Source organism: Moesziomyces antarcticus, assembly GCF_000747765.1.
Source record: "Moesziomyces antarcticus DNA, scaffold: scaffold_v10009, strain JCM 10317, whole genome shotgun sequence".
Lineage (NCBI taxonomy): Eukaryota > Fungi > Basidiomycota > Ustilaginomycetes > Ustilaginales > Ustilaginaceae > Moesziomyces > Moesziomyces antarcticus.
The window spans coordinates 524,607-549,443 of record NW_014639001.1 but is presented as its reverse complement, the minus strand read 5'-3'; the positions used below and the strand labels follow the sequence as shown (position 1 = coordinate 549,443).

Sequence of the window (24,837 nt, the reverse complement as noted above, 5' to 3'; positions counted from 1 at the left end):
CTAAAAAACGCGAGCTGGCGAGGAGCAGCCACCCAGCAGCCACCCATGTGTGTGTGGGTGGCTGTGGGGTGGCTGATCCCAAACAGCCACCCGGGGTGGCTGATGGGTGGCTGCTCGTCGCCACCCACCCCATTTGTTAGGATATGAGTGGCTGAGATGCGCATATTCAGGTGTGAGAAGCTCGTGATTTTTGCTTCGTTCGCTTGATTCTTGACACATCGACGCGTAAGTCACTGAAGCCGCATCAGACAAGCGGCGATTCTCATCAAAATTGTGTGCTTAGAAGCCAGCCCGGTCGACAATTCACCTGGCTATTGGTTTCGATCTGGGGATACAGACAATTAACATCAAGAATGATCACAAATTGCAGGTCGTCTTCATTCATCGAAATCAGTTGGGCAGCATTGTCTATGATGATTCATTTACATTTTTTTTGGATCAGCAAATCATGATTCGGACATTGATTTCTTGTGATCCAGGCTTTGACGCGCCGCTTCAAGCCTGGCAATTACATCTTGCACGATTTCGCAGGAGGGAGGTGCGTGGGGAGGAAACGTAGACATGCGGATAACTTAAATAAGTAAGTGAGCAACCACACCAAAGCAGGAATCTGGAATCCTCGAATTATGCGTTCGACTCGAGACACGACAAGCCGGCCCACGCTTTCGAGGCATAACTTAGTTACCTTGTTTGGATGATTCATATATTGGATGCTTGAACTTGACTTTACACGAGCACCCTTGCCGGAAATTCTCACAAATCCCTCATCGCCAGTCAGATGGCAAGGCAATCTCGATTAAGTAGGTTGGTGTCAAAATCCCTGTGGGTCTAAGTACAAGAAACGGAAATGCGAGTCATGTCTTTGCAAAATCGAAATCATGATTGTTATTGCTTGCTTGAAAAGGAAGCTAAAAGGCCGGGTCTTCTGAGCGGCCGGAATTGGCGCAATTAGGAATCATAAATTTCAGCCTCCCAACTAAAGTTAGGTCAAACTGGTTACGTAATCGCATTGACTCGGCCCCGCTACTTTTGTTCTTGCCCCATGGCTGCAACGGGGCAAACCCAAAAAGGACGAAGAACGTTGGTCATGACCGCACAGAAGGGGTTCGGATGCCCGACTTCAAAGTTCATGATTCATGATCATTGAAGTCACGCAGGTTTGAGACCGAGCTGTACCTTCGCGATTAGTGTCCTTCGTCATAACTTACATAGAGATATGTTTTGGCAAGTCATCAATCACAAATCGCGATCGCAATTTTCTTTCGTGTACGGCGCATCGATTCCGTCGACTTGCTCGAGGCTTGAGTTGGGAACGCGAACTCGACGACGGTGTGAATCTCTCCGTTCGAGCTCCCAATCATATCCTAAAAAAACGCGAGCTGGCGAGGAGCAGCCACCCAGCAGCCACCCATGTGTGTGTGGGTGGCTGTGGGGTGGCTGATCCCAAACAGCCACCCGGGGTGGCTGATGGGTGGCTGCTCGTCGCCACCCACCCCATTTTTGGATGTGAATATTACCAGAAGCTTCAAAACAAGCCTCCGGGCGATCATACTATCTTCGTTATTTTGTTTCACTAATGGGCCTGTTCCTGTAACGGGCCACTCGCGTTAATACACACTTAATTAAATACGCCTGTTTTCAAGACAGACCCAAATCTCCCTGGCTCCGACCACAATTGGACCTATGTGTCTTCCAGTTGTCAGGTCAACATCGTGTCTGAAAAGGTCATGAGCCTGCAAGTCATGACTTTCAGGTCTGGATCATCAAGTGAATCATGAATCAGGAGTCCATGGTTTTCGCTTTTGCATGACCTTTGATTCGCCTCGAGGAAAAATCGCACCGAAACAAGGTACAAACGTATGATTACGGGAAAAAGCGCGAAAAGATATCGCTCACAGCTTTACTCGATCAAAAATTGAAAGGCATGGGCTGTTAACTTAGAAGTCGTAAATGCAACGCAATTATTCAAACGAGCGAGGTGGAAAAACAAGAACGCGGGCGAAGGAAACACTTTCGTGCTCTTGTTATTTTGAATGATTTTGTCTTCCGCATTATTTCCGGGCCATTAGTGTTGGTCTTCGGCGTCAGAATGACTATGACTTTTATGACAGCACATCAATAGAATTCTCGAAATTTCAGTCGCCCCTTGACGCCTGCGCGCTGTGCATGACGGATGAACCAAGCCGACCACGCCCATACACACATATGAGACTCAAGTGGTCACATTTAACCATGGCTCCAACCACCACAGCACTTTCGTGACTTCGAATCGAGCCAGAGAGGCTCAGGAGAGGCTCAGGCAGAGGATCGGCATCGAGCCGGCTCACCTTTAAGTTGCACGCTGCACGGATAGGTCAGGAGTCATTGAATGGCGCAGAGTGGAACCACTCATGACAATCACAAAGAAAAAACAAAATGGACGTGAGCATGTGAACGCGTCCAACTTCCCCTTTTCGATATGATTCGGGTCGGCGGGCGTCGAAGCACGAAAGGTGGCCTTGCCTGCCTGTGTCTGTCGGTGCCAATGATAGAGAATGTGTTTCACGCTTTGTGCGTGAACTGCAAGCAGGCATCACGCAAGTCTCGCTCGGTGTGCTCAAATCAAGGCGAAGCGTGGACCGAGATGAGACTCAGCGTCGTGGTCAAAGCATGCACAAGCCATGCAGCCAGACCCTGTCATGCCTCCACATCTTTTTGGTCGCGGTGACCAAACTCCCGAGGTCACGCAGTCGAGCCACTTTGTTCAACTCATACCACTTCCACCAGCGCATCTGAACAGAGCTTAATTCCTAGGTGGCATCAAGAGGTCGACATGTCTTCGGGTGCCGCGCTCGACTCGATTCTGAGGCGGGAGTGCTCTCACATCGGCAAGTCGTTCGAGCATTCTGGCGCGTCTCGGTTCATCGCCAGGCCGAGCGGGAGATCGCTTTTCGCCAAGCTCGACGATCATGTGGAGCAGACGGTGGGCGAAGCTCACAGCCTCGTAGCTATGCATAGAGCTCAGCTGGAAAGCAGTGATGAGTCAGCAGCAACAATGTCTCCGCAAGTGCACGCCTTCGGCAAGACGCAAGACGGCAACCGAGCCTACTTGGTGACTGACTACCTGGATCTCAAACCTTCTCTCGGCAGAGACGCACAGAAGGTGTTGGGACGAAGGCTGGCAGAAATGCACAAACATAGCATTGGCGAGGACGGACGGTTTGGGTTCCACGCCGCCACTTATTGCGGGGTCACTGTGGGTATCGACGGAGTCCTGAGTTAAGCAGGAGCTGCAAGCATGCTGACTATCCTGATCCTTGGTCCACCACCGCAGCGCCAGGACAACACCTGGGAAGTCTCTTGGCCCAAGTTCTGGGCCGAACGTCGTATCGGAGATCTCGTCAACCGGATTCACGCGTCACACCCGGACCCCGAGCTCAGGAAGCTGGAACAGCAGATGCGGGACAGGTGAGTGGAGAGCAGACTGCTTCCGTGCGTGCGGCACTGCTGAGCCTAGATCCCTTCCGCTACACAGAGTCTATCCTGTGCTGCTTGCGCCACTCGAGGGAATAGTCAAGCCTTGTATACTGCACGGAGATCTTTGGTGCGTATTGCGAGATGGGTTCGAGCAACATGACGCTGCTTGTCGCTAGAAGGGGAGGCAGCCTGCTCATTTGTCTGCTTGGTATTCCGCCAGGTCTGGTAACGCAGGAACCGTCATCTCATCCGGCCAACCGGCCATCTTTGAGTGAGTTCGAGGGGCTTTCTGGCGCCCGTCTGGCACTTGTACTGACCCGCAGCCTCATCCGCATCCCAACCCGATTGCCCGAACAGCCCGTGAGCTTCTGTTGCAGTTGACATTCGGACCTATTGAGTCGAGCTGACACACTCTCCATAGCTCTAGCTACTATGGTCACAACGAAGCCGAGTGAGTTTCTTCAAGTCAGTCCACGGTACGATGCTTCCAAGAGCTGACAATCGGAACTGCAAGGCTCGGAATCATGCACATGTTTGGAGGCTTCACACAGGACTTTTTCGCCGCTTACCACGAGGTCATGCCCAAGACAGAGCCGTACTACGATCAACGGATTCGGCTCTACGAGCTCTACCATCAGTGAGTCCATTTTGCATTCCCAACCCGCTCGCTGAATCTTGCCTTACCGTCCATGGTTAGACTCGGGACTGACCATCTGCCTCCTCTTAATCTTGGCGCTTGTGTCTCTTCAGCCTGAATCGTGAGTCTTGCATCGCTGGCTGGGTGACGATTGCACGTTCAACACTCATGGTCACACTGTTTTGAAGATTTGGTCACGCCCTGACTGGATGCAATTGCTGCTGCTGCTTCTGCTTGTTTCGTCACAGATACGCTCATGTTCCAGGGCGGCTACCGGTCGGGCGCCGTTGCGATCATGAAATCGCTCATCGACTTCTGCGATGGCAAAGCATCCGCAGAATGATTGCCCGAATACGACGCTCTCGGCCTCCAGCCTAGGCGAAGCCAAAGCCCTCGCCACCCTCGTTCATTGCGGTCAAGAGGGACGAGCGAAGCTTTTCGTACGAGTCATACTGTGGCAGGTCGAGCTGGTTGAAGCACGTATGCGCCGCTGGCAGTCTATCGGCGCCGTATGCCTTGTGAATGTTGAAGCGCTGCGTGCCCTGGACACCCTGCAAATGTGCAAAGCCTTCGAGAGGGACCTTGCTGGTACCGGTGATGAATTGCAAAAGTTTGGCCTTTTCGGTCTGATCGAAGGAGCGTACGGCGCGCCACCACCACTGGATGACGGCGTCGCCGGAGCCGTATCCGTGCAGCTCGGTGTTGTTCTTCCAGGCGTCGACGTCGATGTCGGGCAGGCCGGAGATGAGCAGCTCGAGCTCCTGTTCGGAAAAGATGCGGATGAGGTCGGCGGGGATGATCTCGTTGAAGCCGGTGAGGAAGGCGTCGATCTGCGATTGGATCGACTTTGTGAGCCTCTGCTCGGTGACGAGACGGACGTATTCCTGCTTATTTGACTCTGTGACCGTGATGTTGGCTCCGTTGAGCTTGAGTTCGATGATCTTGGTCTCGCCAAACTCTTCATCGTCGACGCTGAAGGTGAGGTCGAGAATGTCGGTGATGTCGTTGTTGAGCATCCACTCGAGACTCTTGAAGTACTCTGGATCGATGGACTCGAGGTCGCGGTAGTCGACGGGCTTGGCGAGGATGTGCTTGTAGAAGCTGCGGGTGAAGTAGGCGTCGAGCAACCTGCCGTCGTAGATGGCCTTGCCGATGATGCGGCCGACAAACTTGAAGAAGGAGAGATGGTCGGGATTGACGTAGGACATGCGATTGGGTTGGTACGTGGTGCGGTCGGCTGCGCACGGTTGGAAGAGCGCATAGTCCGGGTTGAACATGGCTCGTGCCAGGACCTGGAACCACTCTCTGGTGACGCCGCCTGCGTCGATGCCTTCTTCGTTGTTGAAGCGCACGTTGAGCTTACCGTGCTTGACTTCGGGGCCGTTCTTGCGCGAGAAGTAGCGGAAGCTATCCTCGAAGACGGAGTTTCTGCGTACGGAGAGCGAGAGAGGTGTATAGTGATCGCGTCGTCCCTTGTGGAGCTGCTGTGTAAAGTAGTTTTTCTTGTTGTCAAAGTCGAGCACCTTTGGATTGCGCACGAGCAGCGCAAAGGAACCGGACATGAGCGATGGATTCTGTCGCACCATGATGTTGAGGATCTTGCGGTGCTTCTCGGTGAATGCGAAGAAGTGATCCTCCATCGCATCTCGGGGCGACTTTGAGCCGCCTTCGGTCGAGGAGCGGCTGCGGGGCGGCCTTGGCTCGGTGGATGCGCCGGGGCTATCTGGGTCCGGATTGGCGACGTGCTGGGAGACGACCATCATGCTCTCGATGAGAGGCAGCAGGATCTGGGCGGCACCGGGATCGTTCTTCATCCGGGAAAGCACGCTGCTGAGCTTGGACCACAGCGTGTCGAACTCGAAGGATTCATAGATCTTGGCGAGCTTTGCTTCGTCCTCCTCCCTCTTCTTCTTTTGCGACTCTGTGGTGGAGGAGTCGGGTTTCCTGCGCGAGCTTGCGCCGGGATCTGATGCCAGGCGGTCCTCGTCGTCGAGGAATCTATTCAACGAGACGGCGATGTTGCCGAAATTCGACGGCAATCGCAATTGCTGCAGGTGGTCGTCGAGTCGAAGCTGGCCATCGCGGTAGGCGGCTATGTCGGGAAGCCCCAAGTGGTTCTCGGATGGCTCCGGCATGGCGCTTGGCAAGTGCACGTGAGGCGTGCTCCAGGCTTGTGACGATCGTCTCGTGACCGGGCAAGTTTGGCGGCGCTAGGCTCGATGCTGATACGAGCCGTGAGGCTGGATCGCTCGCTGTGGATGACACCCAAGCCTGCTGCAGAGAAGATGCGCTGAAGGATGTGTGAGCGATGGTGGATGCGTTGGAGGTGATGTGAGCGTCGAGAGGGGATGGAAGATGAGAGTGCGGCCCGGGTGGTCATACGCGGACACTCTGTGGCTCAAAAGTTCAACACTCTGTGACTTTGTCGCCCTCGCCTGGTTGCAAAGTGGAGCTCTCGAGCCCGACAACGCGAAAGCTGCGGAATCGGAGCGAATCCGACGTCCGATTCGCCCGATTTTCATGAAGTCGGCAGCTGCAGCTGCTGCTCGCCTCCACGCAGCAACATTTGCGACTCAGCTTTCAGATTGGAGTGACTGTTGCGCTGCAGCGCCGGCCCCGCATGAGCCATCCCCACACGATCAACGACCTCATTTAGGGCATCCCCCGACTTGCCTCACCACTACCACTTGCCTCTGTCCCCAAAAGCATTCGAGAGGAAAGGAAAGGCCTACCTCTCTGCGTCATTTGGAATCACATTCGACATGAGGATCGCCACGAAGCGACTGTCCAAAGAGCTGTAGGTTGCAAGCTCCGATCCCCATGACAAAGTGAGAAGAGCGGCTGACACCTTTTGGTTCGAACTCGCAAAAGGTCCGATCTCAGGCTCAAGGGCCTTCCCGAGGGCTTTTCGATCATCAAGGCGGACGACTTTCAGGAGTGGCAGTTCTCGATAGAGGTGCTTGGCAACAGCCTGTATCAGGGCGACAGGTTTGCGCTCCGATTCCGCTTCTCAGATACGTACCCCATGGAAAGCCCCGAGGTGGTGTTCATGGTCACAGACGGATACAAGGCGCCCGTGGTGAGTAGCTCATATTGTAACGATCAGAGCGATCACATGTGCTGATTCTCTCATCTTGTCCGAAACAGCATCCACACGTGTACAGCAACGGCCATATCTGCGCCTCGATCTTGGGCAGCGAATGGTCGCCGGTACTCAACGTCAGCTCGGTGCTGCTCACGCTGCAAAGCATGCTCGCAAGCTGCAAACAACTCCAGACTCCGCCAGACAACGACGCATACGTCAAGCGTGCACCGCTCTCGCCCAAGGATAGCCGATTCGTCTACGACGACGACACAGTGTAGTCGCGAAATCGGGCGCATAGTAATGGACGCAGGGTAGGGCCGCCACGTCGATCATGATCTGGATGTGAACTTTGCATTGTTGTGATTGGCTTTGCAGGCCGACCGGATCATTTGGACCAGTGGGACGCACGACTAGGGCTGGGGGGTGCGACCGAAGAAAGCCTTTTGTTCGCCGCAGACGGCGTTGACGCAGCCGGGACACCTGAGCAGCATCTGCTTGCTGGTGTAGCCCTGGGTCCAGACGTTTTCGCCGCGCCTGTCGTTGTTCCTGTTGGGCGTGCCCTCGAGGTTGGAGAGGTGCGATGCGCAGATCTCGGCCATGGCGCGGATGAAGGTGGGTTCGTCGTTGAGCGACTCTGCGCGCTTGAGCGTGATACCGTGCTCCTCGGCTTCCTCCTGCAGCTCAATGTCGATCTCGTAGAGCGTCTCGATGTGGTCGCTGGTGAAGGCGATGGGCACGACGATGGCGTCCTTGTGGCCCTGCTTGGCCCAGCCCTTGATGGTGTCGCTGGTCTGCGGGCCGAGCCAAGCGGCGGGACCCACCTGCGACTGCCATGTGACTCGGTAAGGGTTGCTCCACTTGAGCCGCGTCATGACGGCAGCCACGGTCGCCGCCACCTCGGCCGGATAGGGGTCACCGCGGCCCGAAACGATCTGCATGGGCAGCGAATGCGCGCTGAACATGATGGGCACCTTGTGGCGCTTGTCCTCTGGATACGTGTCGAGCACGGCCTGGATGCGGTTGGTGAATGCCTCGACGAGCAGAGGGTGTGTGGGCCATCGGTCGATGAGCGACCACGAGATGTCGCCTTCGGGAGCACCGCGCTCTTTGCGCCTCTGGATCTCGCGGTAGAGCTCGTTGAGGTTGCTGCCGGTGGTGCTGCAGCTGTACTGCGGGTACTGTGTGAAGCCGACGGCGCGGGTGACGCCATCCTCTGCCATCTCGTCGAGCGCCTCTTCGGTGAGCGGGCGTGCGTAGCGGAAGGCGACATAGACCTTATGAGGCGCGGTCTCTGGGTGGAGTTCGTCGAGCAGCTCTGTCATGGCCTTTCCCTGCGTCCTGGTCCAGCGCAGGATGGGCGAGCCTCCGCCGATCTTGTTGTACTGGTCGACGATCTTGGGCGTCCTCCTGCGTGCGATGAGTGGGGCGAGGCGCGATTGGAAGGGGAGCTGGATGAGCTCGCGGTCGTGAAAGAGGCGCGAGAGAAAGTCGCCGACCTCCTCGGTGGTGGAGGTGGAGGGACCACCCATGTTCATGAGCAGGATGCCCGTGGGAGGCTTTGCTGCGTTGGTCGCATGGCTAGCCAGGCTTCGGCGCAGAGAGGCGGGTCGTGCGAGCTTGAAGGAGGTGGAGGCGTCGACGAGACCCGCACGGCCGGCGGATGCGAGCATACCTGTCCTTGATGCGCTCGAAAGCATGCTGCCACGGATGAAGCGGGGAATGGTGTTGGGCGAAGGTCGAGCGAGGGTCGATACGTCGTGGCGGGATGTCAGGTGTTGATTGGGAGCTGCTTGGAACGATGCGCCGCCTGGATCGGAAACGGTGGGTCGGATTTTCGGCTTCGAGAGCTTCCAGATCGCGTAATCCGCTGCAGCTCAGCGGATGCGCCAACGTGAAATGAAAGTGCACCAAACTCGGGATTCGGACATGCGCGCCGCCTCGGCCCACCAAAGCAGCAGTCCTTGCCGCAAGACCCACAAGGCTGTGTGCAAGTCAATGGCAATGTTCATAGTACGAGTTCTCCGAATCAAGGGTTCGTCGGGCATCCATCGGTCGGCAAGTCGCAGCAAATCACACTTGCCTGCCTCCAAGCAGGAGTACAGACCATGGGCGGATATGCAGTCATAAGATCTTAGGCTTGCTTGCAGACGCTGGCCTAGGAGGGTTGGGGGTATGGTACAGGGGTGCGAGGCATACATAGCAACGTGGGGTCGTTCGAAGTAGGTCGTAAGGCTTCAGGGTCGCTTTAGTGCTTGACAACGATGGGGACTGCGCGCGTGGACAAAGACAAGAATCGGGTCAGCAAACGGGATCCGCATAGCATGGACACGGCTGTGAAATGGATCTTACTGATGATGACGCAGAGAAGGATGACGATGCCGACTGTTGTAATGATGGAGGACGGGTTGGAGGAAGGGCAGTTAGCAAGCTGCGTGCGTCCAGGGCGAGTTGGCCGCCTTCGAGCCGTCGGTACTTACTACCAATGATGACTGCGAGGCGCGAAAGCAAGAACATTGACAGGAAACAGGACAGGACGGCAATGGTGAGCAAGTGTTGCACTTGTGCGTGCACGAATGAAGACTCACTTCGCATCTTCATGTCTTTCCACCACATCTGCTTGCGGACGCGGTTGGCGCCTCGTCGGAAGCCCTGTGCCGAGACGGCGAGGTTATCTGAATCGGGTGGGAGAGTGGATGGGAGGTCAAGAGGTCAGCAGTCGTGAGTTGCGTGCGGCTCAGGCTCAGGCTCGTCAGAGACGTACCGGTCTTGTCCTGGAGGCTGTTGAGGTTCTCGCCACGTTCGTTGACTGTGCGTGCGTGCGGGTTGGGATGCAGGAAGAATCGGTCGTCAGCAAGATGCGCCGCGATGGCATCGTAGTCTCGGTCTGTTGGAGGAAAGGGACTCACCCTTGTTGATGTTGTCGCGCATGATCGAGATGGTGTTGTCGATCTCCGAGTGGATGCGCGCCGTCTTGGAGTTGGAGAAGTTGGCGCCGCCGCCCGAGGGGTCGGAGCTGGCATTGCCCGAAGGGATGTAGGGGTCGTAGCGGCTGTCGTTCTGGGCAGACATTGTGCGTGCGTGTGTGTGTGTTTGTGACTGTAGGCCAGGATGAGATCGGGGGATGGTGGAAGAGAGCAGGCGACGACGTTGAGCGCCATTCGGCGGTGTGACAATTGCAGAGGTCGTGCGCGTGGGTTGAGTTGAGTTGAGTTAAAGCACAGCGCCGCGCCGCGCCACGCACAGCCTTTGCATGTGTGAACCGACTGCTGCCTGCTGCCTGCTGCCTGCTGCCTGCTGCCTCTGCCGAAGTGTCATGCAGTCGGCTGCTCTCGCACGCCGGCAACGCCAAGCCGTGTCGCTGCTGTGTCGTTGCAGCCGCGTTCACAGTGCTTCTACACGGCCGCCTCCTGAAATCGCTGGAAATTCAGATTTGCCAGCCTAGCGCTCTGGCGATTCGACTAGCCCGATCTATCGTGCGGGTCGAACCAAGCTGGCACGTGCATTTTTCCACCTCCACTCTCTCTTGCTGCCATTTTGGAGCGCAGACAGCAGCGGATGGCATCATAGCCCTCTCTGTCTGTCCTGAGCCGAGCTTGAGCCCCGTCGATTCGCGCGATGCTCTCGCCGAGAAACGTCGCAGGAATGCTGTTGAATCAGCCTCGTTGTCGCTTCACACCATCTTTCCCTACACCACCATCCGTCTCCCACCCCTGGAATCTTCGTAATCCCCCCCCCTTTGCCCTCTCTGCACAAATCGCAACCATGCCTCTCTTCGTCTTGAGCCCCGTAAGTCCGAATCCCTCCCAGCCAAGCTATCCATCCGCGCTAACCATCAGCATCCTCTGTTTCCCTTGTCGTTTTGGATGGTCAGGCCTCGCTCGCGCACTCTGCGCTCTTCGCCGGCTACTACTCGTACCTCTCGGCCAACGTCGTCGTCAACCGACTCAACACCAACATCTACCTCGGATCCACCGACTCGGACAAGGTCTACGGCCCCGGCCCGAAGAAGACCAACCACCCCGCCGATGTCGCCAAGCTCCAGCGCGCCGTTCGTGCCCACGCCAACTTCTCCGAGTCCGCTCCCTTTGCCTTCTTCCTCATCTTCCTCGCCGAGCTCAACGGCGCCCCCACCTCGCTCGTTCACGCCGCCTACACCACCCTCTTTGCCGCCCGCGTAGCTCACGCCAACATCGGCATCCAGGCTGAGAACTCGGCTGCCATCGGTCGCCCCATCGGCACTATCGTTACTCTCGCTGTCACCATCGGCGCCGGTGTCTACAACGTAAGTCCGCCATTCCACGCGAAATCCCGCCATCCCGTAGCCACTTCAAACTCACATCTCGTTTCTGTTTCGTCGCATCATCACAGCTCAACCTCGGCTGGGAACCCCTCAAGTCGTTCCTCGGCTTCAAGTAAGCATCCGCACTGCACTGCACACGCGCGCGCGCCCTGCACCACCGCCAAATTGCTTCAGCTGCCCATCTCTTCCTTGTCACCCGAGCAAAAGAGAAATCCAATCAAGTCAAAAATAAATTTGCCCCGCTGATATGAACTTGGCTAGTGTACAACGGACGTAGCGTCCGTACGTGCAACACGTGCACAGCTTGGACGCCTGTCATGCTTGGTCCATGGCATGCATCTCCGGCGGGTCGTAACATCCAGTGCTCGGAGCGAGCAAGATCGGTGTCACGTCAAAGACCGGGTCGGCTAGAAGTGGCGCCGATGCCAGCGACGGCTCGGGCTCGAGCAAGTCGTCCAGCTCGCCCAGCGCCTCGTTTACGATGAGTGATGGCACCGCTTCTTCCTGCAGCGTCTTGTCCGGCGACCGCGTATCGTCCAGCACCGCCAGCGCGAACTGCTGCATATCGTGCGGCTCCGACGGCTCCGTCTCTGACACCGTCTGCGAGAATGCCGTGAACCTAGTCGCTGTGCCCGCATCCGACTGGGACGACGATATTCCCTCGTCGTCCGACTGCGACGACGCCACCGACGAAGCACTGCGCAGACCCTCCAGACTTGTGAGTGAGCTCTGGCTGCTCGCCACCGAACTTGTCATTGGCTTTTCCACGAGCGACGACGCAAAGGCTTGGATGCGGCCCTCTTCGAACGCGGGCTCGGTCGCTCCCTTTTCCTCCTCGTCGTCGCCCAGCTCGTCTTCGGACTCCGAGTGGCTGAAGTCGGCTTCGCTGCGCACCCACACGTCCTTCTCAATGTCGTGGGAGTTGGACACCCGCTTCGGCTTCGCCAGCTGCGGCTGCGCTTCCAGTGGCTCCGCAACCTTTGGTTTCGTCCGGGTCAGCTTCACCACCAGCCTCGAGCGCGGCCGCGCGGCTCGTTGCGCCGCGACAAGCTTGAGTACATGGCGAGCCAACGCCAGCACGCCTAAGGCGTGGATCTCGAGCGGGCTCAACAATTCGCCCGGTTCCACCTCGCTAGACAGCTCGAGCAAGACCTTGTTCTCCTCGGGATCGAGGGTACGGCTCTTCCTCGGCCGACCACGCGGTCTGGGCGACTTGGTCGCAAGCGGGTCGACATCCGAAGCCTCTTTCTTGACCTTTTTCTTGCGCGCAGACACGGGGGTCACCAGAGCCGCACGTTCCTCGGCGAGAAGAGCCCCGATGCGTCCCTGGACGCTTTCGAGGTCCGTCTCGCTGGCGAGCTTCCTGAGTTCCTTGCTAAAAGCGAGCACCGTGTCTTTGCCTTTGTCCAGAAGACTGCCAAAGCCGGAACGACGCAAGCAGATCGAGCAGTTGCAGTAGCCCTGGCACTTGGGACAGCGGAAAGACGTGTCGGCTGGGTCGAATTCGTGGTTGTAGCGCACAGTGAGACATCGGCGACAGAAGTTGAGCGGGCACTGCGCGCCGTTGCGCATGCGATGACATCGCATCTTGGCGTCCGCCGTCTTGCGCCGGCACTGATGGCACGTCGACAGCTCGGTGCCGTCGGGCAGGACGTCCGGCTGCGGCGCCCGTTTCTTCCTGCCCAAACCTGAAGCGTCGCCGTGCGCGGCGCCGCCCAGTGGATCGGACACGAGCTGCACATGCTCGTCCTCGCCTGCTTGCTCGTCTTCGTCCGCTTCGCTCCAGCGGTCGAGGTCTTCCGGGCGGATGTCGGGTACGTCTCTGATGAAGACGAACTCGGTTCGAGCTCGGTCTCTGAGCGGGGGCGTGTCGATGTAGGCAAGCACAAAAGATTCGCCCGCAAGAGGCGCTGATTTGGTGGTTCCGTCATCGGCGAACTTGACCTTGCGGTCATATTTCTTTCTTTTGCTGGGAGCAGCCTCAAGCTGATGGTCGTCGGGCCGATCTTCTGTGCGCGCGCGCATTTTGGGACGACCACGTTTGCGAGAAGGGGGTTCATCCGCCTTCATATCGTTGTTGCTGCCGTCGTGCGCATCGGAATGCTGGGTGTCATCGATGGATACGTCTTCGATCTTGCTCGCGCTGACGCCTGCTGACAGGCCGAGTTGAGCGAGAAGAGCCTCGTTGGCGCGAAGCTTGCGTTGACGACGCAGTTCGTAGTCCTCGTCGTCGTCTTCTGTGCCCGAGTGTTGCTCTGTCTCGAGCAGCGCTGTGAGCTCGTCGTACTGGACGCGGAGCTCTTCTGGATCAAAGAGCGGGCGCTGGTTGGCCAGAGGATCTGGTGGTTCCTGTGCAGGCGATTCTGGAAGGCTCAGGACGCTCACGTTGTCGTAATCGTCCTCGGTCTTGATCTCTGCGACGAGCTCGATTGAAGAGAGTCGCGCTGACGATAGCTGCAAGGTGGTTGGAGATGAATGTGGCCGTGCTGGGGGTAGCTCTGGCGTGACAATACCGTCGTCATACTGGGCAGCGGCGATGGGCAGCGGCGGTGTCGTGACGGCGGGCTTGGGCTCGGCGTCGGAATCGCTGGTGTCTACCAGATCAATGACGCGGCGAGCGGCCTTGAGCATGTGCTCGTGGGTGGACGAGGCGACGAGATCGCCGAGCTTTGCACGTGCGCTGGTTTGTGAATGCGCCGAAGCGCGATGGGTGGCAGAGCGACGATCCGCATGATTGGATCGATGGGAGGCGTCAATGTCTTGTTGCTTGGGCGAGCGTCTAGGAGTCTGGGAGGCGTCAATGTCTTGTTGCTTGGGCGAGCGTCTAGGAGTCTGGGGTTTGGCGTATTGCCGCAAAGGCATGGCGCCTTTGTTGGCTCAGCAGGGCACTATAGCAGAAGAGTGCCTGTGAGAGCCAACATGTGTGGATGCGTGGATTCTGGCGGATATACGAGGTGGCCAGTGCGAATCGAGAGGGCGCAGGCTTGCGTGAATGGCGGAGAGAGAGAGAGAGAGAGAGTGTGTGTAGACTGCGGTTGTGGTGTGGTCGATGTGATGTGCCTGTGCAGGCTATAGATTGATGTCGGGGCGGAAAGAGGGGGATGCGCTGAGGCGGTGCTCGTGTGACGATCGCAGAGTGACGAAGGATGAGAGGGAGGGTGAAGGAAGGAAGGCTGGATGCAACGCGAAGCTCCGAGACGCGCCGCCGCTTCTTCACCCAACAGAGAGGGTCGGTCGGGCTCAGGGTCCAAGGCGAGCGTGAATTTGGCTGGCCTTCAAGCCTCAGTCTTTTTGTGGAGGCCCAACTCCGCCCGCCCTCCCAAACCTTGTCGGATCGACGCGCGCTTGTCATGGTTCCTAGGAAGCGTTCAAGCTTCAGCGCACTCGATTCGGCAACGTGGTGAATGAAAAGGATCACATTGGAGCATAGCAAGAGACGAATGTGGAATGAGTCTGTGCTGGTGCGAGGCACACAGCGCGCAGAGGCATTTTCCGCTGGATGGGTATAGCAAGAACTGAGAGGCAGCGTTAAGAGTGCGTAAGGGCATGAGAGGTCGTGAGAAGAAGAAGGCAGTCTAGAACATGGTGGCGAATGCGTCGGTGGCGTCCTTGACTGTGGACGAGGCGTAGAGCGGCTGACCGTTGGCACCGACGCCGTTCTTTCCAAACGTGAAGCCGGCCCACATGCCGCGTCCACCGGCGCCCGAGCCGGTTTCGCGCACGGCTTCGACGTTCTTCTGCTTCTCGTGGACGTCCTTGTAACGGGCCATGTCGGCGGGATCTTCGAAGTTGTCAAAGTAGCCGGTGTCTTCCTCGTTCTCGAGTTCGGGGATGAAGGGAGCCTTGAGTTCGCGCAGACGGCCGAGGTCGAGGCTGCGGAAGAAAGGATGGGCCTGGACGGGCTCGAGGCTGCTGTAGCGGCGCTCGGGCGTGTCGACGAGCTTGGTGATGGCGTCCCAGGCGACGTCGCTGAGGTTGAACTGCATGTTTTCGGGCGTGTCGTAGACGGGACGCTGGAGCACCTTTTGCCAGTTTTTGAGGTTGGCGAAGGTCTCGTCCGGATTGCTGCCGCTGAAGGGCGGGAAGCCGCAGAGGAACTCGTAGAGGATGCAGCCGAGGCTCCAGTAGTCGACGCCAAAGCTGTACTGGCGTCCGCGGAGCATCTCGGGCGCAATGTAGTCCGGGCTGCCCACGATCGAGTTGGCGCGGTGCTGGGTGTGCTGGATCATCTTTTTGTACATGGAGCCGCGCTCGGCGGGCGTGCGGTAGACAAAGTCGGAGTCCTTGACCGCGTCGAGCTTGGCCTTCATCGACTCGATCTTGCCCGGGTGGAGCGCGCCCGAGGCGAGGCCAAAGTCGGTGAGCTTGACGTGTCCGGTGGAGTCGACGAGGAAGTTTTCGGGCTTGAGGTCGCGGTGGATGTAGCCGAGGCGGTGGAGTTCGTTGACCGAGACGATCATCTCTGCCATGTAGAAGCGAGCGTACTCCTCCTTGAGCGCGCCGTTGTTGCAGAGGAGCGTGCGGAAGTCGCCGCCGGGCACGTACTCCATGGCGAGGAAGACGTGGTCTGGGTCCTGGAAGGCGTAGAGCAGACGGACGAGCCAAGGGGTCTTTGTGGCGGTGAGGATGTCGCGTTCGGTGAGCACGTGGCGCACCTCGTCCATCTTTACGAGGATGCGCTTCTTTAGACGCTTGAGCGCGCAGATCTCGCCGGTGTCGCGCTTGCGAGCCAAAAACACCTCGCCGTAGCCACCTGCGCCGACCTGGGTGATGATGTGGAACTGGTTGACGCGCAGCTTGGTTCGCCTCTTGCGCAGGAGGACGCGCTCGCGACCAAAGTAGGAGGAGCGCTCCTTGATGAATTCGGGCGATGCTTCTGCATCGTCGTGGTCGGGCAGCAGGCCGCGGGCGCGTGTGGAATCGTGGAAGCGCGTCAGGCGAGCCTTGCGGTCGGCGAGGTAGCGGAGGTTGTCAAAGTAGTAGTTGAGAAAGTAGAGCTGCGCTACGTTTGCCTTGCGCTGTACCTCGGTGGAGCGTACGATCTCGGTCTCCCATGGCTGGAGGCCGTCGCCTCGCCTCCAGCTCCTCCAGCTGCCCTTGGGGTCGGGCTGGGAGTCGGAGTTGTTCTCGTTGATGCGCGAGAGTTCGGTGTGTTTTGGCGGTTTGATGTGGTCGTTGATGAGTGATGGCTGGGAGGAGGTGTTTTCCTTCTTGGAGGTGGCGAGGGGCGAAGGCACCGAGGTGGTCGCGACGACGGCGGTTTGTGCGGGCGCCATGGCTGGCTGACGTAGGATTGCGGGATGGCAGTGGCAGAGCGCGAATGATGGTGATGGTGATGGATAGAGAGAGAGAGAGAGAGGGTCAATGAGGGTCAAAGCCAGACGGGGAGCGAGCGTTCGAAGCGGCGGTGTGGCGAGTGGGGACGGTCGACGAGAGTATGCAAGCACGTCGGCTCAATGATCAACGATGCATGCCGAGGCAGGAGGCAAGCCATGCCCGCAAAATTACATGTCGCAAAACCAACACACCAACTCTGCGCAAAGCGCAAAGTGGAGTGCCGACTTACGGACGAGATGTTGATTTAAGCGCCGTTCGCTCTACACACGCTCTGGACAACACATGAGGGCGAAACCAGCTGCTCCCACTCGGACCCACTCGGTTCAGTCGGACGCCGCACAGCCGCGGGACAGTGAGTTTTGGGCATTTGTCCGCATGTGATGATTTGCTGAGGTGGCTGGCGGAACGAGTCCGAGTGACCATACAGCCGCCCAGCGGGCGCTCTCCGAGGCCAAATCACACGGTCAGAGGTGCGGGAGAGCCGGGGTCGAGGTCGGCGGCTGTGTGTTACTTTTCGGAGGCTGGAGCGACGCGGTCACGTGCCGAGGCGACGTCTTGGATTTTCGCAGGCAGCGCCCCACTCGGTCACAGCAAAGGCGCGCGAGACGCGTTTGGAATCAACACTTTTTGGGTGCGCATGCAATCGGCAACTTGGACGCCATCCTCCACCATCTCCACACTCCTCAACGACGCAAAGATGGCCGCAGCCCCACGTCCATCCGTTCTCGCCACGCCACGCAGGCCATTCGGCTCGGTCGCACCGTCCAACGCCGAGATGCGCAAGGTGTACGCCGACCTGGACAACAACGCCGTCTTCGACTTTGCCAGCATCGTGTCGGCGGTCAAGACCTTCTCCACACGCTTCCGCGCCTACACCGAGAATGCCATCTCCAACATCAACGACGACAAGGCCGAATTCGACGCAAACCGCATGGAGCATCGCAACCAGCTGCGCACGCTCGAGCGCGAGATCGAAGACGCCAAGACGTCCCAGGGCGAGCTGTGGGATACCATCGCGCGCGAACGAGACCAGGACGCAGACCTTCGATCGAGGCAGCAGACGCTCCAGTCCCAAAAGGCATCCGTCACGCAGCGATGCAACGAGCTCCACGCCGAGATCGCAGAACTCAAGCAGAACCTCGAAAAGAAGAAGCTCGCCAAAGAGTCGCAACGCGAGAAACTCAAGGAGCAGAGCGACAAGAATGCGCCCGAGCTGCGTCTCCTCGAGTCCAAGACGGGATGCTCCGTCGTTCCGACAAAGGTGGGCGACCAGCTCAAGTTCACCTTCAACCTCATGAACGCAGACGACTGGTCGCAGCAGTGCCACTTTACCATCGACGTCAGCAGCACAAAGTACAAACTCACCTCGGTGCAGCCCCGCCTCGATTCGACCTTGCAAGAATCGCTGCTGCACGAACTCAACTCGACGCGCAAGTTCTACACCTTTGTCAAGAAGATGCGCGCGGCGCTGCGGGCCCAGGTCGAAAAGCAGCGTCTCGAAGCACGCGACAAGGCACGAGGCGGAGGCCGTTGACCCTTCCCTCTCCGCCCATGCTTCTCTTCCCGCAGCCATGCCGCTTCGACTCGATACCACGCCGCCTGTATTTGTACCGTTACCCTTTTACCGTCTTGCCGAATGTGACAATACCTCGGGCGCGCCTCTCGCACCCGTAATGCCTCCATGCTCAACTCTCAAAATGCGAGCTCCCAAGCCTCCTCCCTTTTTTTAGCCACGATTTCCAGTCCGATTTTTCCACAGCGAGGGATTTTTGAGAAAGGAGGACCCTGCCTTCTGCACAGCTCGGACTGACATTTGAAACCTGCCTTCCACGCTCTGCAACACATCTTCGTCACCGCACGATACCCTCGCACATTCCCCCACTGAAGCACTAGGCCTTGCTTGCGACGTCGGGCACTAGGCACCATGGTCGCTCCACGCATGTCGCTCAAGTTCTTGGGCACATCGTCCATGCCCAACTCGACGCGCAACTACTCGTCGCTCCTCTTCAAGCTCGACAACCACACCCTCATGGTCGACTGCGGCGATGGCACCCAGCGTCAGCTCCGCTCGCGCTACATCGGCGGCGAAGAGCGCTTGGCCAACCTCAAGACCATCCTCATCACCCATTTGCACGCCGACCATGTGCTCGGCCTCGTGCCCATGCTCATGTCCATCATGGGTCCAACTGGCGTGCCTGTTGCTCCGGATGCTTCGCCACGCGTCGAGATTTATGGTCCGCCAGGCCTGCGTGCGTTGGTACGCACGACATTATCGCTCTGCTATGCGCAGCTCAGCGGCAAGTACGTCGTGCACGAATTCGTCTGGCCATCGTCGAGCGAGCTCGCCCAAGGCGCGGCATTTGCGTTGCACAACCAGCCCGAGCGCAGCATCCCCGACATGCCGCAGCACGAAGGCGAGGCGAGCGGAGGCCGCGACCTGCACATGGATGCGAGATCATCAAGCTGGCCCAACTTCCTCTCCATCAAGCCCTCACCCCAGTCTCCGGGCGTTCGGATCAGCGCCGCGCCCATCTCGCACCGCTGCCCCACGCTCGCCTACGTGTTCGAAGAAGACGCCAGAGCAGGGCCTCTCGACCCAAGCATCGCCGAAGCCCTCAAACGCAACGGCCCCGCTCTGCACGAACAGCGCGGCATTCGCCATCCACTCTCGCTCCTCTCCACCCTCACAACGCAGCGACGATCCGTCCACCTCCCCGACGGCACCGTGCTCGATCCTCCTCCACTTACGTTTCCGGGCCGAAAAGTCACCGTCATGGGCGACACCAGCGATGGCACAGGTGGATTCACCCCCGACCAGCTACACGCAGGCTGCGGACTACCCGCGCTTGCACATGGCTCCGACGTGCTCGTGCACGAGAGCACCAACATCGCGCTGCCTGCCCACCTCAACCGGAACGGCAAGCCCGATTCTCTCGATGACATTGCGGCCAAGGCAAAGCTGCGCGGCCACTCTGTGCCCCAGGTCGCCGGCCAATTCGCTGCGCTCGTCAATGCGCGACGCCTCGTCCTCAACCATTTCTCCACAAAGTTCCCCAGCCCGCCGCACTATCTTCTCGACACTGCTGGCACCAGTGCCGAATCAGCGGCGCAGCCTGTGGAGGAGGACGGCAAGCAGCTGGGCGACCCGGAACGCCGCGCACGCATCATGAAGCAGTTCGAGCTGCAGGCTTTCCAGGCGTGGCAGCAGAGCATCAAGACCGGTGCGCAGCAGCTCGAGGTGTTTTCCGCGTTTGACGGCTTTCACTTTGAAGTCCCTCCGCGCGACGAGATGGGTGCTTCCCAGCAAGAGCCCGGTCACGTATTCGCCAGACCGTGGGAACAGCCCCAGGGCGATGCGGTTGGCAACGGCCTGAAGCGCAAGCATCCCGAGGTGGTCGACGCCGAAAACGTGTGGGATCCGTCTCCGTTTCTGCTTTCGTCTGCCAGCACGCCGGTGCCTAGGTACGCGCTGGTGTTGCTCAACTCGCCCATCGACGCGCGCCAGATGGGCCACTTTCGACGACTGTGGGCATCTGCCTCGCTACGCCTCTGTGCCGACGGTGCAGCCAACCGACTGTTGGACGCGTTTGGATCTTCGGCCTTCGACGCCGATTTGCCACTACCGCATGCGATCCTGGGCGACTTGGACTCGATCCTGCCCTCGACGCAACAATTCTTCGAATCGAAAGGCGTAGCGGTACACAAGCGTCCGTCGCAGTACGCCACCGACCTACAGAAGACGATCCAGGAAGTTGAAGATCACGAAGACTCTGGCGACGAACACACGCTGATCATCTACGGCGGGCTGGCGGGGCGGCTGGATCAGAGCGTGCATACGCTACATGTGTTGTGGCAGCTTGCACCCGGTGCTGCTGATCTGGGCAGCGTCATTGATCCCTCTCAACCCAACGATCGCGGCAACCGGCTGCGCAAGAGACGGCGAACGTTTGCAATTGGGGACGGAAGTGTGGCTTGGCTGCTACCCACAGGCAAGCATACGCTTAGGATGGCGCGCGAGGTGATGGGCAAGACGTGCGGTGTGCTGCCTTTGGGAGTTGGCAATTCGGGCGCTAAAGTGACGACAAAGGGGCTCGAGTGGGATCTGCAGGGTGACTTGACGACTCTGGGCGGGTTCTTATCCACGTCCAATCATGTGCATGACGAGCAGGGTGTGGTGCAGGTCGAGACCGACGAGCCGGTGTACTGGACCGTCGAGTTGCGGCCGGACGAGGCGAGCAGTCTAGCCGCATGAGCACATGTCCACCCGCAATGCAGCAATCTCGTTCGAAGCTGCCAATCCCATGAGCTTGCTGTGCGGAACGTGGATGCGGGAGCGGGTGAGGTTGGTTGACGCTCGAGGCTGAGGCTGGCAAATGAGTTAGTATGTTAGACTCTCGTCGCTCCTCGCCACGTCGCGAGCGGAGTGTGCTCGCAAGAAGAACGCGAAGGCGCTAGTCGTGGTTGAAAAGTCGATTCAAATGCACACATCCGCACGAGTAGCAGGCGAAAGTCGACTCTGCGCGTCCGAATTGAAATCGGCGCACAAGCGAAGTAGGGAAAGGCAGAGGTGCATGCGTGCGGACGTGCGTGCGTGAGTGCGTCGAGTCGAGTTCGAGTCGGGTCGAGCGCTGGCAAGCTGCTGCTGCTGCTGCTGCTGGGGTCGCTCGAAAGAGGGTGCTCGTGCGCAACACTCAGACATGCCTGGCCAAGGCCCGCTGAGAAGCACTCGCTCAACACTTTCGACCACCGACGCCCGCGCATTCCACCATCATCCATCAACGACCCTTCCAGCGCCAACTTACGACTCCAATCTCCTCTTTCCATCGCTCGAGTGCTCTTTGAACTACCGCCTGGAGCGAGACCCCACCAACACACCGCCTAGCGCGTACACAACCTTTGCCCACCATTTCGTCCGTCATCAACGCCAGCATGGCCTCGCGCCGTCGCGCTGCCAAGAAGGGTGTCTCCTTCTGCCTCATGGTCGTCGGCGCGTCCGGCACGGGCAAGACCACCTTCGTAAACACCCTCTGCGACTCCGAGGCCATTGGTCACAAGGTCAGCGACAACCCCGAAACCGCCCACATCGAGGAGGGCATCCGCATCAAGCCCGTCAACGTCGAACTCGAAGAGGACGGCACCCGCATCGGCCTCACCATCGTAGACACTCCGGGCTTCGGCGACAACATTGACAACGAATATGCGTGAGTGCGCTTGCCTCTTTCTGCCGCAACCTTGCTCCTCAGCCCAACCACTGACATTTCTGCTTCGTCTCGCTTTTGGCTCCCTGCCTTCCCACAGCTTCTCCGAAATCGTCGGCTTCCTCGAGCGACAGTACGACGACATTCTCGCCGAGGAGTCGCGAATCAAGCGTAACCCGCGCTTCCGCGACAACCGTGTGCACGCCCTCCTCTACTTCATCACGCCCACCGGTCACTCGTTGCGCGAGATCGACATTGAGCTCATGCGCAGGCTCTCGCCGCGCGTCAACGTCATCCCCGTCATCGGCAAGGCAGACTCCATGACGCTCACCGAGAGGCAAGACTTCAAGAAGCGCATCATGGAGGACATCGAGCACTACGGCATCCCCGTCTACAACTTCCCCTACGACGTCGAGGAGGACGACGAGGAGACCATCGCAGACAACTCGGAGCTGCGCGGCCTCATGCCCTTTGCCATCGTCGGCTCCGAGGAGGACGTCTTGGTGAACGGCGAGCCCGTGCGCGCGCGCAAATACCCATGGGGCCTCGTCGAGGTCGACAACCCCAAGCACTCGGACTTTGCCCGTCTTCGATCCGCGCTGCTCATCACACATCTCAACGACCTCAAGGAGATCACGCACGACTTCCTCTACGAAAACTACCGAACCGAGAAGCTCTCCAGAACCGTCCACTCCGACTACGCCGACACCTCCATCCCCGGCGAGGAGCTTGCTAACCAGTCCGTCAGGCTCAAGGAGGAGCAGCTCAAGCGCGAGGAGGACAAGCTCAAGGAGATCGAGCTGCGTGTACAGCGCGAGATCCAGGAAAAGCGCCAGGAACTCCTCGCAAAGGAGGAGAGCCTCAGGAACCTCGAGTCGCGTCTCCAGGCGCAGAACATCGCCGAGTAACCTCGTCCAACGCCCCGCGCTCGCCTCGCGTCACTTTCACAGGTCCGAGTGTGCGCCAATCCCATCTGCTTTGATGTGTTCATGTGTCTCGGTCGTGTGCAGCTGTTCAAAGCACAGAAGGATCAGCGTGTCTAAAAAGGGTGGCATTGCGGGCAAAGAGAGCAGTTGAGCGAGCTCGGATGGATCACTCGAGCCCACGCGCCTGTCTCCAGGCATTGATCCATGCAATGATCCGGTCTACGTTTTCCTCTACATCGCCCGACTCCTGGCTTGTGAGCTCGACGACAGCTTCGGCCGGGTACGAGTTGCGAGCATCGTCGGCGACCACACCCATGATTTCGGCCTGATTGTTCTCCTGGATCTTGTTGAGCGGATAGCCCCTGTGCGTGTGTCATGACCGATGCGAGTATGTTAGTCTGGCGATCCTTCGAAGCTGCTTGCATGGCTTACTTACCTCTTTTCGAGTCGGTCCCAGAGCACCGTATGGTCGCAGCGCAGCACCACAACGAGATCAACCCATCTCTCGGGCCACACATCACACGTATGCCAGTCCAGCACCAGCCCGCCTCTCTCTTCATCCTCTTCGCTCTGCTGCTTGGCCTGGTTGGTTTCCATCTCGTCGTAGTCTTCCGATTCCGTGGGCTCGGGCGCTATCGTCCCGGTAAGCGGTTCAAGATGATCCAAAAGTTGATCTTCGTTCACCTCGTAGCTCTGCCACTCTTCCAAAAATTCCGTGTAGAAGCCCTCGGCCTTGACCACCGCTCCGACGTCGATCTGGCGTAGCGGATGCGATGACGAGCCAGAGGGCGAGTAGGTGGAGGCGAGCAGAGAGCTGTGCGTCGACTTGCCCGTTCCGGGCGTGCCCGTGATGACGATGTTCGGAAAGCTTCGTACCATAATGCCGTCCAACGTGCTGATCGGTCGTCGAGGAGAACGGAAGAGGATGTGCGGATGTGAGAGGTTGAGGTAGCGGATCAAGCTCAACCGATCTTCTTCCTGCGAGAGGATATGCGGGTGCGGCCCCAAAAAGTTTTGGACCCGCACCTTCCGTGTGGAGAAGCTCGAAATTGCGGATGTCGAAAGACCTAACAATTTCGAACAAAATCCACCGTCGCCCAAGTTGCGCGAGTGACACCTAAACCCTCCTGCTGAGGAACGGCCCACGGTTTCCGCAAGAGTAGTCTTCGTTCTTCAGATCCGCACTGCAAGGGCATGTCAAATCGAGAGCGAGTTGCTGTGAGCCAGATACGAGCCTGGTCGATTCAGAGAAGATCGCTGCCGTGTTGAGAACGTGCAAGTCGGAACTCAATATGTCTTTCAGCCTCAGCACCAGTCTCAAGGAGTTCAAGCAATTCGATTTTCGTCGTGCATCAGCTGAGCGAATGCAGGTCGATCATCCTCGATATCCCCTTCGACGAGGCCAAGCGCCTAGTGCGGTCGACGATAAGGAAGTGGCGTGCCTCGTCGCTTCTCCGAGATGACGCCGAACACGCTCGTGAACCCCTTGCCGCGGAAGTTCAGGAGTCGCCACATGGAATCGCAGAGGCTGTCCTTGAGCGTACACAGAACATATTCCCTGGCGTCCGGGCCGGCCACGTTGGAGTACATGTGCGCCGTGTAGTTGTCGAAGAAGTCGCGGTACACTTCCGTGACCGCTTGCCGGAACTGCGCGTCCGACATAAGCGGCTGTCGTCCCTCGTAGAAGCTCTCCGGGTAGCGTTCGTCCGGCTCTGAGCTGCCGCGGTCCTCGAACGAACTCCTAGCGCGCTTCGTGGCGAAAGTGTTGTCGCCGCTGTAGGCGACTCGGTCCATTGGAGTCGGAGTCGAAGAACACGTCGCAGTGCTTCCGCTGTCATCGTCGCTGTGCTGGGAAGACTGAGCACGGGATGAGTACCGAGGAGCAGCCTCCAAGGCTG

At 58.5% G+C, this 24,837-nt stretch overlaps 11 protein-coding genes across 11 annotated transcripts; 6 read left to right on the top strand and 5 right to left on the bottom strand.

The window, feature by feature from the left end:
* Positions 1-2,812: 2,812 nt before the first annotated feature.
* Positions 2,813-4,436, top strand: PAN0_009d3864 (fructosamine kinase PKL/CAK/FruK; the record flags this gene model as incomplete). Its single annotated transcript, XM_014800823.1, has 8 exons — positions 2,813-3,229; positions 3,314-3,447; positions 3,515-3,583; positions 3,677-3,727; positions 3,878-3,907; positions 3,971-4,093; positions 4,207-4,214; positions 4,342-4,436. 8 exons carry the CDS (start codon positions 2,813-2,815, stop codon positions 4,434-4,436), a joined length of 927 nt encoding a protein of 308 aa, XP_014656309.1.
* A 31-nt stretch (positions 4,437-4,467) lies between these two features.
* On the bottom strand, positions 4,468-6,228 carry PAN0_009c3863 (uncharacterized protein; the record flags this gene model as incomplete). The annotated part of the gene is made up of 1 exon (XM_014800822.1): positions 4,468-6,228. The coding sequence occupies one exon, from the start codon at positions 6,226-6,228 to the stop codon at positions 4,468-4,470; it is 1,761 nt and encodes a 586-aa protein (XP_014656308.1).
* Positions 6,229-6,855: 627 nt separating this feature from the next.
* Positions 6,856-7,456, top strand: PAN0_009d3862 (UBC-like protein; the record flags this gene model as incomplete). The annotated part of the gene is made up of 3 exons (XM_014800821.1): positions 6,856-6,890; positions 6,977-7,172; positions 7,241-7,456. The coding sequence occupies 3 exons, from the start codon at positions 6,856-6,858 to the stop codon at positions 7,454-7,456; spliced, it is 447 nt and encodes a 148-aa protein (XP_014656307.1).
* A 132-nt stretch (positions 7,457-7,588) lies between these two features.
* PAN0_009c3861 (ferrochelatase) lies at positions 7,589-10,247 on the bottom strand (the record flags this gene model as incomplete). The annotated part of the gene is made up of 6 exons (XM_014800820.1): positions 7,589-9,045; positions 9,528-9,560; positions 9,656-9,667; positions 9,764-9,850; positions 9,940-9,984; positions 10,085-10,247. The coding sequence occupies 6 exons, from the start codon at positions 10,245-10,247 to the stop codon at positions 7,589-7,591; spliced, it is 1,797 nt and encodes a 598-aa protein (XP_014656306.1).
* A 693-nt stretch (positions 10,248-10,940) lies between these two features.
* On the top strand, positions 10,941-11,594 carry PAN0_009d3860 (membrane-associated proteins in eicosanoid and glutathione metabolism protein; the record flags this gene model as incomplete). The annotated part of the gene is made up of 3 exons (XM_014800819.1): positions 10,941-10,964; positions 11,050-11,460; positions 11,547-11,594. The coding sequence occupies 3 exons, from the start codon at positions 10,941-10,943 to the stop codon at positions 11,592-11,594; spliced, it is 483 nt and encodes a 160-aa protein (XP_014656305.1).
* A 199-nt stretch (positions 11,595-11,793) lies between these two features.
* On the bottom strand, positions 11,794-14,340 carry PAN0_009c3859 (uncharacterized protein; the record flags this gene model as incomplete). Its single annotated transcript, XM_014800818.1, has 1 exon — positions 11,794-14,340. The coding sequence occupies one exon, from the start codon at positions 14,338-14,340 to the stop codon at positions 11,794-11,796; it is 2,547 nt and encodes an 848-aa protein (XP_014656304.1).
* A 713-nt stretch (positions 14,341-15,053) lies between these two features.
* Positions 15,054-16,754, bottom strand: PAN0_009c3858 (kinase-like protein; the record flags this gene model as incomplete). Its single annotated transcript, XM_014800817.1, has 1 exon — positions 15,054-16,754. The coding sequence occupies one exon, from the start codon at positions 16,752-16,754 to the stop codon at positions 15,054-15,056; it is 1,701 nt and encodes a 566-aa protein (XP_014656303.1).
* A 343-nt stretch (positions 16,755-17,097) lies between these two features.
* Positions 17,098-18,349, top strand: PAN0_009d3857 (kinetochore protein spc25 protein; the record flags this gene model as incomplete). The annotated part of the gene is made up of 2 exons (XM_014800816.1): positions 17,098-17,167; positions 17,385-18,349. 2 exons carry the CDS (start codon positions 17,098-17,100, stop codon positions 18,347-18,349), a joined length of 1,035 nt encoding a protein of 344 aa, XP_014656302.1.
* A 390-nt stretch (positions 18,350-18,739) lies between these two features.
* PAN0_009d3856 (metallo-hydrolase/oxidoreductase) lies at positions 18,740-21,067 on the top strand (the record flags this gene model as incomplete). The annotated part of the gene is made up of 1 exon (XM_014800815.1): positions 18,740-21,067. The coding sequence occupies one exon, from the start codon at positions 18,740-18,742 to the stop codon at positions 21,065-21,067; it is 2,328 nt and encodes a 775-aa protein (XP_014656301.1).
* A 677-nt stretch (positions 21,068-21,744) lies between these two features.
* On the top strand, positions 21,745-22,921 carry PAN0_009d3855 (septin; the record flags this gene model as incomplete). The annotated part of the gene is made up of 2 exons (XM_014800814.1): positions 21,745-22,016; positions 22,114-22,921. 2 exons carry the CDS (start codon positions 21,745-21,747, stop codon positions 22,919-22,921), a joined length of 1,080 nt encoding a protein of 359 aa, XP_014656300.1.
* A 184-nt stretch (positions 22,922-23,105) lies between these two features.
* On the bottom strand, positions 23,106-24,733 carry PAN0_009c3854 (p-loop containing nucleoside triphosphate hydrolase protein; the record flags this gene model as incomplete). The annotated part of the gene is made up of 4 exons (XM_014800813.1): positions 23,106-23,301; positions 23,376-24,006; positions 24,086-24,123; positions 24,411-24,733. The coding sequence occupies 4 exons, from the start codon at positions 24,731-24,733 to the stop codon at positions 23,106-23,108; spliced, it is 1,188 nt and encodes a 395-aa protein (XP_014656299.1).
* Between the last annotated feature and the right edge of the window lie 104 nt (positions 24,734-24,837).